Source organism: Calliphora vicina, chromosome 2 (genome assembly GCF_958450345.1).
Source record: "Calliphora vicina chromosome 2, idCalVici1.1, whole genome shotgun sequence".
Taxonomy (NCBI): Eukaryota; Metazoa; Arthropoda; class Insecta; order Diptera; family Calliphoridae; genus Calliphora; species Calliphora vicina.
The window spans coordinates 6860082-6872253 of record NC_088781.1 but is presented as its reverse complement, the minus strand read 5'-3'; the positions used below and the strand labels follow the sequence as shown (position 1 = coordinate 6872253).

Genomic DNA, 12172 nt, shown 5'->3' with positions numbered 1-12172 from the left:
TCAATCTGTGATCACTAATATTTTATACCGAAAATCGATTTATAGTTTGAAAAACTCAAATATCTTAAATCGTCCATAACTTTGTAAATACAGCGATTTAAAGGAAAATAAGGTCAATCTGTGATCACTCACATTTTATACCAAAAATCGATTTTTAGTATGAAAAATTCAAATATCTTAAATCGTCCATAACTTCGTAAATACAGCGATTTGAAGGAAAATAAGGTCAATCTGTGATCACTCATATTTTATACCGAAAATCGATTTTTTATATATAAAACTCAAATATCTTAAATCGTCCATAACTTCGTAAATACAGCGATTTAAAGGAAAATAAGGTCAATCTGTGATCACTCATATTTTATACCAAAAATCGACTTTTAGTATGAAAAACTCAAATATCTTAAATCGTCCATAACTTTGTAAATACGGCGATTTAAATGAAAATAAGGTCAATCACATTTTATACCAAAAATCGATTTATAGTATGAAAAACTCAAATATCTTAAATCGTCCATAACTTTGTAAATACAGCGATTTAAAGGAAAATAATGTCAATCTGTGATCACTAATATTTTATACCGAAAATCGATTTTTAGTATGAAAAACTCAAATATCTTAAATCGTCCATAACTTTGTAAATACAGCTATTTTAAGGAAAATAAGGTCAATCTGTGATCACTCACATTTTATACCGAAAATCGATTTTTAGTATGAAAAACTCAAATATCTTAAATCGTCCATAACTTTGTAAATACAGCTATTTTAAGGAAAATAAGGTCAATCTGTGATCACTCACATTTTATACCAAAAATCGATTTATAGTATGAAAAACTCAAATATCTTAAATCGTCCATAACTTCGTAAATACAGCGATTTAAAGGAAAATAAGGTCAATCTGTGATCACTCATATTTTATACCAAAAATCGACTTTTAGTATGAAAAACTCAAATATCTTAAATCGTCCATAACTTTGTAAATACAGCGATTTAAAGGAAAAAATCGACTTTTAGTATGAAAAACTCAAATATCTTAAATCGTCCATAACTTTGTAAATACAGCTATTTTAAGGAAAATAAGGTCAATCTGTGATCACTCACATTTTATACCAAAAATCGATTTATAGTATGAAAAACTCAAATATCTTAAATCGTCCATAACTTTGTAAATACGGCGATTTAAATGAAAATAAGGTCAATCTGTGATCACTCACATTTTATACCAAAAATCGATTTTTAGTATGAAAAACTCAAATATCTTAAATCGTCCATAACTTTGTAAATACAGCGATTTAAAGGAAAATAAGGTTAATCTGTGATCACTCACATTTTATACCAAAAATCGACTTTTAGTATGAAAAACTCAAATATCTTAAATCGTCCATAACTTCGTAAATACAGCGATTTTAAGGAAAATAAGGTCAATCTGTGATCACTCACATTTTATATCAAAAATCGATGTTAGGTATATAAAACTCAAATATCTTAAATCGTCCATAATTTTGTAAATACAGCGATTTTAAGGAAAATAAGGTCAATCTGTGATCACTCATATTTTATACCAAAAATCGATTCTTTCAATAAAAAATTTGTTTTAAAAAATTGTTGGTCCGAATTTCTATGGCATTAATGTCTATCATTAGATATTAGAGTCTAACCGAAACTGGTTTTTTGTGACCTTATATATATAGCTAAGTGATTGGTAACTGTGTGCTCACAAACGATCACAGATTGAGATGATTTTCAGAGGAATGTTTCTGGCGAACAGTTAAATAAAAAGAGGCTTGATTTTTTTTTTTTATTTGTCATCCTATATTTGTATAAATTTTCTAAATATTTATAACATGCAATAATGACATTTAGTTATATATATTGTTGTTGTACATCTAAAATAATAATTATCAATTAATTAATTAATGTAGTATTTAAGTATGTATGTATGTTCAGGTAAGTCTACTTAATTATTTTTTATCATTCAATACTAAAATTGAGAGTGATAATGCAAATGGTTTTGTTTGTAAGTACAAAGGCGGCGGAGATAGTTAGTTATGTTTTATATGTTTATAAATAAATTCAGAGGTAGTTAAACATTCATAAAAGTACACAGTGAGAAAAACAATTAAACATAAAGCTTGTATGTTTTTGTATAAAAGTAAATTAACAAATATTATAACTTATACAATTTATACAGTTAATTTAAACTTATAAGTATTATAAATTTTTAAATCCTTAAAAGGATATTAGTTGTACATTTGTTGCTTGCAGTGTGTTTTAGTTTAAGAAGCACTAGTTTTGTTTAGGCCTTTTAAGGGGGTATTTTCATCTTGTTGAACTTGTTCTGGATCCGATTTTTGGGGCATTTTGTTCCAGGGTTGTTCTTCGCCCGAGCCAAAGATGACAAATACCAAGAATTCGATAATGAACAAGACTATGGTTACAAAGAAAATAATACGCCAGGCGCCAATGTTTTGCTAAAATGATTAAAGATGGAAATTAAGCAATAAATAAAAAATCGTTTTAAGCAGAAAGATGAAAGACTTACATTTCCTTTGGTAATGAAACCCACAAACAAGGGCACAATAATACCAGGCAAAGTGGCAGCGGTATTGGTTATGGCCACCAGAGTACCGGCATAGTTGGGAGCAATATCGATGTGATTGGAGAGGAAGCCGGAGAACATACCACCCATAGCTATGATGCCAATGGTCATAATAACGACAGCGGCCGTGTGTTTGCAGCCGATGTAACATAAACTCAATAGACAAATGGCCGGAATGATGGTGCATATGGAAGTGGCAGTTTTACGAGCAATGGTGGTGGTGATTTTTTCTGAAATTTTAAAAATGAATTTTCAAATAGTTTTGTGGTTATGTTAAAAACTTACTTTTGGCTTTGAGAGTATCAAGAGTTTTGCCCAAAATAATACTGAAGATCAACATGGGGAAATAGGGTAAAGCACTGAGAGCAGCATTGGTGGAGACATTAAAGGCCAACACTTGTTTCATGTAGAAGGGAATCTCAATGAGGAACATGTACCAGCCCCAGTTGCTGCAGCAATGGGCAATCAAAATAGCCCAGAATGGAACCGATGTCAACACCTTCTTCCATGGCACGGGTGGATGTTCTTCCTTAACAGGAGCCTGTTCAGTTTCTTGACCCAAGGATGCGTTAATCATTTGTCTTTCTTCAATGCTGATAAATCTTTGTTTATTGGGATTATCTTGTACCAAAACTACCCACAAGAACATCCAAAGACAACTTAGGCCACCCATAACATAGAAGACAGATTCCCAACCGTAACTACCGGACAATACACCAGCCAAAAGTATGGAAATAGCCGTACCGAACGATGTACCCACATAAATAATGGTGGACATTACAGATCTTTCATTGGGTGGTGACCAGGCTGCAATCATACAATGCATAGCGGGGAATGTGGCACCACCACCAACACCCTCCAGCACACGCATTATAATCAAACCAACATAATGTAATTCGGTCATAACTGGAGTCAATAAAGTACACACAACATTAATAGCCACGGAAAAGCACATGACCCATTTGGCGGAGAAATTTTCAGCTATACGTGCACTGGGCATTTGTGAAACCAAGTAACCCCAGAAGTAGCAACTCAGCAAAGTACCCTGCAAAGGTTCACTCCATGCAAAGGGACCATCCTGAAATTAAGAAAAGTTTTGTTAAAATTTATAATTTAAATTTAAATAAATAATAGGTTGTTTTAACACGAGTTAGTTGAGCATATTGTTCTAAGTATTGCTAATAGTTTAAGAAATAACTAGAGTCAATATTTGACTGTTTACTTTAAAAATACCATCTACCTGTTATGGAAACTTTGGTTTGAAATAATAATTTTCTAAAAATAGCCATTTCATTTGGCAAAAACAAACAGACCACAGCTCATAACACACATATTTAAATAAAAAAGTAAACAAAAACCAATACCCGTGCATTAAAAAAAAGTTCTAGAATACATTTAATTTATAGCAAGCGGGATTTTTTGTTTAAAAAAACGGAAAAATACAACTAAGACCGATGTCCGCCAGTCTGGCTGACTGGCTGTCCATGTAAACCTTGTGCGCAAAGTACGAATCCTATTTTAACTGGCTGAAATCGGCCCATTATTTCACCTAGTCCCCAACAAATATCCTCCCGAAATAGGACTTTTTCGGTCATAAATGTTTTCGGTTCCTACACGGCAACATTTTCCGGGAATTCCCGGGAATATTATTGGTTTTTGGTTTAATTTAGTATAAAAAATCACGGGAATGAAAAGAATTTGTAAGTTCATCCCGGGAAAGAAAAAAGTCCTGGAAATTAGGAACCCTACTATATATATACACAAATTTAGCTCCAAATAAGTTTTATACATATATATGGAAGTCATGACACCTAGTTTTATGATGATCGGTCCATATTTGGTCATAGCTTCCACTTACGATATTGAAATTTTAAAACAAAAATGTTTTTGCTCATTTACTCTATGTTATATGGTCGTGCTTGACCGACTATGTTTTCTTACCTGACTTTTGGTTGCATTTGTGGCACCGCCTGGTGCCTCACAAATTTCATGCTCCGAAACTGTTGTGCTGACATTTCCACCATGACCTCCACCATGAGAACCATGTCCGACAGCAGTGTGATTTAACATGGCAACCATAGCAACACTAAGATTTACTTTCAAGCCATAAATAATGGCCATACCAATTGAACCCAAAATGGCCAAAATATAACGTGCTGGTAGACATTCTGTAAAAGAAAATAGTGGAAAGGGTAAATAAATCACTAATAAAGACATAATTTAAGGAGGGGTATATTAGGATTGTAGTGTAGTGTAGGGGCTTGGCCATGACAATAAATAAATAAATATCCTGCTGTCAAATGTGTGCTTCGCTCAGTTTTTGATATTGGCGATATACTGTAAATTAATACATGTTTGACTTCTATGATTTTGAAATGTGTGTAAATAACGATATGTTTAAAATACTTATACAATTTGTAGTATGATTTTGATTTACTATACAGTGTTTTGTTACAAACTATTTTGAGAAATTCGTTATATATAACAGTAACAACAAGTAAGAAAGTATGGTCGGTCAAGCCCGACCATATAATACCCTACACTAAGTAAAAGAGCAAAAAAAATTTTTCTTTTAAAATTTCAATAATTTATATTTTTGAGTGATTTTCGGAAGTGGGGTTATATGGGGGCTATGACCAATTATGGACCGATCACCATGAAATTAGGTCGTGTGATTTATGTCTATATTAAAGTTAACTATGTTGAATTTTGTGTGTTTACCAACATTTTTAAGAGATTTATGCACGTTAAAGTGATTTTCGGAAGCGGGTCTATATGGGAGCTATGACTAATTATGGACCGATCGTAACAAAATTTGGTGACATGAATTTTGTGTATATAAAACTTATTTGGAGCGGAATTTGTGGAGATACATATATAAATTAAACATTTATGACCGATAAAGTCCAATTTCGGGAGGACATTTGTATGGGGGCTAGGTGAAATAGTGGACCGATTTCAGCCAGTTTCAATAGGCTTGGTCCTTGAGCCGAAAAAATAATATGTACCAAATTTGATCGAAATATCTTCAAAATTGCGACCTGTACTCTGCGCACTAGGTTTACATGGACAGCCAGCCAGCCAGCCGACCAGACGGACGGACGGACATCGCTTAATCGACTCAGAAAGTGATTCTAAGTCGATCGGTATACTAATTAGACTAATATTTTTGGGCGTTACAAACATCTGCACAAACGCATAATACCCTCCCCACTATGGTGGTGTAGGGTATAAAAAGCCGAATTGAATTTTAATCGGAAGACATATAAACTTCATTTAAAGACAAAATGGAATTGTGAAAAACCTAACTCCTGCAACAAAAAAATACATGTTAGTCCATGTTTGATAATACGGAGTGTCTCGTCTCTATGGATTTAACTCTTCTAGTCGTATAGAAAATGCCGTTTTAAGTTGTTTAAATAATAAAATTTCAAAATGAAAGATTTCCGAGTGTGGCTGATTTTTATTTTTAAAATTCATATAAAAATAATGTGGTTATTTAAAAATAGTTGGGGTATTCACACGGTCTGCTATTAGTCTTATTGTCAAAATATTATAATAGTTGTTGTTGTGTTTTAAACAAAAAATTGTATTTTATGACAAAACAATAAACATAGTACAAATAGTCTTATTAGTTAGAACTTCTTCGTTTGAAACACAACAAAAATTTGTTTAAACTATCATAATATATTAGAACATTATGACAATATGACCAAATAGTAGACCGTGTGAATACCCTAAGTATAAAATTTAATGATGTCAACAATATTAAATAGATTTATAAATTTGACGAAATCAAAAGTAGTATATATTTTGTTTGCCAACCATAATATTTTCAGTCATGTCTAGCTCTCCTGTTATTATATAATTTTCCAAATATGATGACTGACATCCATCTAATTTATAAGCAAGCACATGAAACATACATAAATAGACAAGATACTTGGTAACAAACAAATAAATAAATAAATTCGTTTCGTTTATTTTTAACAATCCTGTTGTCGTGGGTCAGTTATCAATCACGTCGCTAGACCATGTGCTGCGGTGGCCTGAAGACGATATCTTGGAGAATTAAGACGTAATTGATTAGCGTAGCATGAACAATAGTGTGTAGGCATAGTAGTATTTAGTATTTTTATCTATGCTGGTCTCGACTATTTCCTTGAAAATGTGTTTTTTTGATAAACGAGAGATTTGTTTGTAGTGTAGAATATAGGGAGAGGGATTTATATTCGAAATCATTTTAATGAATATCATCAATATTGTTTGTTATTGGTAATAATTTATATACATACTTATGCCACTAGTTCTGTTGGTGACAAAATTTAATCAATTAGTAAAACGCGCCTGTATTAATGTAGAACAATATTCATAATTTATTATTTTATCTATAAAATTTGTTTATAAAAGTCTACCATATCAGTTTGACCTGTTATCAAATTAAATTAACCGGGAATAATTGTGTTTGCTGTAGTCAAAAAGGTAATTAAATGTATATTATTGTGAATTTACAAAATATTGCAATGTTTATACTCATTTTGGAATCTTAGTTTTGGGACATTAGAGCATTTTCTTTTCTGATACAAAATGTTAAAGATACCCGCATAATGTGTTACATCTTTAACAATCACAATAAGTAGAATAAAAACCATTACCATTTATGCAATTTTCTTTTATGTAGCTTCTAAATATTCTAAAACTCCAGTTTAATTCTTCTAATTAATACAAACGAACTTCAAAAACAACAACAAGAAAAGCTGTTTAAAAAGTGGTGCCTTCCTAACCCTTTGATAAAATTGAGGGTGAATCATGTAGCATATTTTCGGTGTTTTAGGGCAACAATATTTGAAAAAAAAGGTTATACCAGGGCACACTTAGAAATGTGACTGCGATGAAACAGCTGATTATTTTTTTTTATTAAATTTGAATTGTCAATTCACTTGTGGTTGTTCTGGCGAAAAAACAACAACAGGCAACTTTGACAGTTCACCTACTTTTTAACAAAAACAAAGTACATGTTGTTTTTGTATTGTTGTAGTGATGCAGTCACCTTTCTAAGTGTGCCCCGGGTTATACTCTTACCAAACTACATTTTTTTTCAGAAAATAATGCAAAGAAGCGTAAAATAAAAAAGGGATAGAATAAAGGCATCATTTATGCCAGAAAATAAAACGCCATTAGTCTTTTATTTTATGAAGATAAGAGTAATAACGGTTTTTCGGTCCATAAAATATAAAAATTCAACATTTTCTCAATTTTCAAATTCAAAAGCGATTATTGCTGGCTTTCTATTAATATTTAAACTAACAGAGTACATTTGAAATCAGTTTGAGTTTTCAAATGCATTCTTTGATGTGACTTAAACCAAAAAAAACTTTGAAAGCAAACTCGTCTGTAAACTCGAATACACCTCTGCTACTCATATGTGAAATCATAGAGAAAATATACATAGAGCGGAAACTCTCCTGTCAAAGACCTAACTTAGTTGTCAAAAACCTAAGTGGTGAGAATGTATTAGTAAAAAAAATATTTGAAAACAAAAACAACACTGTAATATTTTTTGAGTAATATTTTTGTTTGAGTTTTTTTCTAGTTTCCGCTCTATGTATATTTTCTCTATGTGTGAAATTTCGATAAAAAAATAGTAAATACCTAAACAGAAAAAACTGATTCATGATAGCAAACGAATGATTCTTCCTTAGTGACCGAATTTTATAGTTGTTTTTAAGAAAATTTAGAAGGGGTAACAAAAGTTTGGATGCTTCAACCGAAATTCTTCTTTATCAACATTATCAACTATGTGTGCTACCGAATCATTCGCAACAAATTCGGTTGCTACTACGAATCTGTTTCCTTTGTGTATACAATCGGATACCCCGATAGACTAGTCGATAGTGTGCTGGACTAAAACTCTGGGTGTATCTGCAAAAGCAAAATAAAAAAAATAAAGAATAGACTAGAATATTCCCCGGAATATTTTTTTTAGACATTTTCGGGAAATTTTTGTCTGGATTTTTCGGGAATTTCTTTATATGTTTTCTTTTAAAGGGAAAAAGTCCGGGAGATTAGGAACACTAGAATATAAACATATAAACATAATTTCTAATTTGTTTCATTCAAAGGTTTTATTAATAAACTTAATTCAATTTTCAAAATCAAATTAAATTTGATCTCTTAACCATTCCATTAAAGAATACGTTAAGTTAAAGAATTAGTTCATAGGCTTAATTCCTTAGTAATTTATTCCTTTGAGAATTCATTCTCAATAGACTTAATTCCTTATTGAATCATTCAAGGTTTCTTCACTCCAAATCTATTACAAATAGTCTTTTGTTAAATCAATTAAAGTTTGTAAATTATTTAAAACAAAACAGAATAAACTAAAATTTATCCATAGAAAATTAAACATAGAGACGAGACACACCGATTTATCAAACAAAAATACAACAAATTATATATCTGATACAACAACAAAATACATTGACTTGCATGTATTTTGTATTTGTTGCAATTACGTCTCGTCTCCATGTTACCCTATGAATTGAATGAAGCTAAAGAAGAATCTGTTTTGTTGTGAATAAAGCTGAAATTTAATTAATTAATTCGAAATAACAAATAGATACAATTTACGATGTAAAATACCCAGCAGATAAATTCACCTCAAAGATAACTTGGTTTTCGGTTTCTTCGAAAAATAGCAATTTAATATAAACCGGTTTCGGTTTTATTATGGGTAAAACTTTACCCATTTTGAAATTAAAATTACATTTTTTCTAAAAATGATATTTGTGATATTTTATGACTTTAATTTAAATTCAAATGTCAACAAGTACGTTAGGTTTTTTTTAAACAAATTTATTTTCTATTTGTGTCAAATTTGACCCGAAGATCGTTAACGTCAGTAAATTTGAAGACCTTCTGAAGGTAAAATAATCTCTTATGAATAAGTAAAACACAGTTTAAATGCTTTGGAGTATATCGATTTTTTTTGTTTGAATATTTAAATTTTTTAATACACTAGAACTCATAAAATACACTTTTAGAAAAAACCGGCTATTCGAGGAGAAAAAACCGGTTTCTTCGATATTCGAAATGCGAGCTTTTCAAAAAAACCGAAATCGACCTTACCAAAAAAGCGGTTATTAAAAACCGGGCCGATCTCCCTAGTAACTTGACATTAATTTCAAATCAATATCTTCGAGTAAAAAGTACTGATAGATATCTATTTGTTGAAATAGGGCGTGGAGATACTGAAAAATATATTTATAATTTAAAATTTTGATTTATTTAATTAATAATTGAATCGATATTTGTATTAAATTAAAAATATTTAAATAATACCGGCTTTTTTTAAACACATTTTTATAAACATTCATGACTATAACGTTATTCTACTATTGCAGAGAGAGTTTGATTAAATGACCTATTTTCAATAATAAATGTCACATTTGAAGTTTTGTATGCCTTGTAAGTGGTGGGTGGTGGTTGGTTGGAATATGACTTGTATGACATTCATTTCTTATTTATAGCGGTGTATTTGTTGTTGTTGTAGTGTACGGCCCAATGTTAAAATTATGTTTTGCGGTTTTACTACTGCGCTAAAAAGGTTTACACACAGCAAACCTCAGAAAAATTACATGATATACATAACTAGACATGGTTTCAAGTTTTATATTTTTCTCCTGTTATTTTTGCTGTTGGTTTTTATGTAAATAATTTAAAAATTCGAGATTTTATTTGTTTTTATTTTAAAAAATTAGCTAAAGATAACAAAAACAAACATAAATTTAAAAAACGTGCAGACCATAAATGAAATGTTCATATTTAGATTGGTTAGCACAAGTTTATCAATAACAATTTAATCGCATATTATTATTTAAACTAAAAAATCAAATAGTAAACAAAAACAAATAAAAATAAAAATCTAGAAATTTTTATATTGGTTGCTTAAAAACCACAACACACAAAGTAAACAAATTCCAAAATTTTTACAGAACCTGCTTTTGTTTTGCTGCAATTTTATATCAATATTTATTTGTTCTTGGATATGGCAATCTTTGACTTCTAAACGACCTTTATTTATTAATTTACCACACTACTCACTAGGAAATAAATATTTGAAATCTGTGTTGATTTTGTGAATTTGTTTGGAATTTCAATTATGAAATTTTTGCGAAACAGATAGAAAATGAGGAAAAACTATAAACGAAATCATAAAAATATAAATTATATATATAATACACACACACAAGCACGTACACACACCCGTAGCAAATTTTGAAGAAGCTTTCTCTTCTCTTTGCTTCTCTTTTCGGGTTTATGTTGTTTTTGTAACGGTGTCGTTAAACAAGTCCTACAGGATTTCGTTGCTTTATGTATGACAGTAGGTATTGTATGTAGGATTGACCTTTAAAAAACAACTTAAGGTCATACGCGTGTAAAATAATTATGCGTTAGCTATATCTTTGAAATTTTTTGTTGTTTGGGTGGATACACAACCACTTTTTCTCAGTTTAAATTTAAATGTTCTTTTCATTCTTTCTTTCGATATTTTTAAAACATCAAAGCACTTTTGGCAGCCGTTATTTTAATGTTTGTTTGAGTGTTTTTGTTTTATTCTTTTGAAATGTTTAAACAAAAGAGTTTTGTTTAGTACTTACTGCCTAATATGCTACCCTTAGCTGGTACTTCTTCTGCCATATTTGTATTTTTTTTTAAAAATATTTTTTCACACTTTTTTAAAAATAGTTTAATTCATGAAAATTAAAAAAATTCTTTTATTTATTTTTTTTTTAAACAAAACACTTCCGCTTTTTTGTTTCAAATATTATTGTATTTTAAAGCGCGTTCACTCACTCACGTTTATCGGAAAACGCTTTCCGTTCAACAACAATCTTCACCAACTGTATATTAACAACTACCACTGAATTCTGGATAACTTTCGGCTTTTTGTTTCATTTGCCCCATTGGCCGTTCAAGTGTCATAGTGTGTTTTTATACCTACAACATTTTTATAAACATTCTACTACATAAATGTGTTGTTAAGTTTATGAAAATGTTACTGCTAATAACATCTTTTGTTCTCTTACATTTGCTTGGTTGCACTCTCTTAACTGTTAAATAACATTTGTTTTGTTTTGCTTTTCTTTTGACTGTACCGTGACGTCAAGTTTCGTGTGAATAAATTTAAACAAAAGTGTTTAAAAAAAGTTCGTTATTTTTTTGTTTGTTTAAATGCAATATTCTAATTAAATTGTGTTTTTTTATTGTCACTGTTGTTTGTTATCGCTTACAAATCACCGCATTACATAGAATAATATTAAAATATACATATGTAAGGGAAATTCGTCTTTTTTGTTTTTTAAATAAAATTTTTGTTAATTTTTATGACTTTTTAATTTTTAATACACAAATTTATAAACAAACAGTGAAAAATCAAACTCATATTAGGTACACAGGAAAAATATATTCATAATTGGAATGAATTTTTTAATAAATATTAGTTGTGTCTTCCAAATTATCACTGGAAGTTACGGGATTCCGTTCGTTTACTTTTAAAAACTTGTAACGAGA

At 30.2% G+C, this 12172-nt stretch overlaps 1 protein-coding gene across 1 annotated transcript; it reads right to left on the bottom strand.

The window, feature by feature from the left end:
* Nucleotides 1-2042: 2042 nt before the first annotated feature.
* Nucleotides 2043-11717, bottom strand: MFS3 (major facilitator superfamily transporter 3). Its single transcript, XM_065501699.1, has 5 exons — nt 11260-11717; nt 4541-4767; nt 2885-3677; nt 2543-2829; nt 2043-2471 (listed from the first exon to the last, which is right to left on the bottom strand). Exons 1-5 carry the CDS (start codon nt 11297-11299, stop codon nt 2277-2279), a joined length of 1542 nt encoding a protein of 513 aa, XP_065357771.1. The 5' UTR covers nt 11300-11717; the 3' UTR covers nt 2043-2276.
* Between the last annotated feature and the right edge of the window lie 455 nt (nt 11718-12172).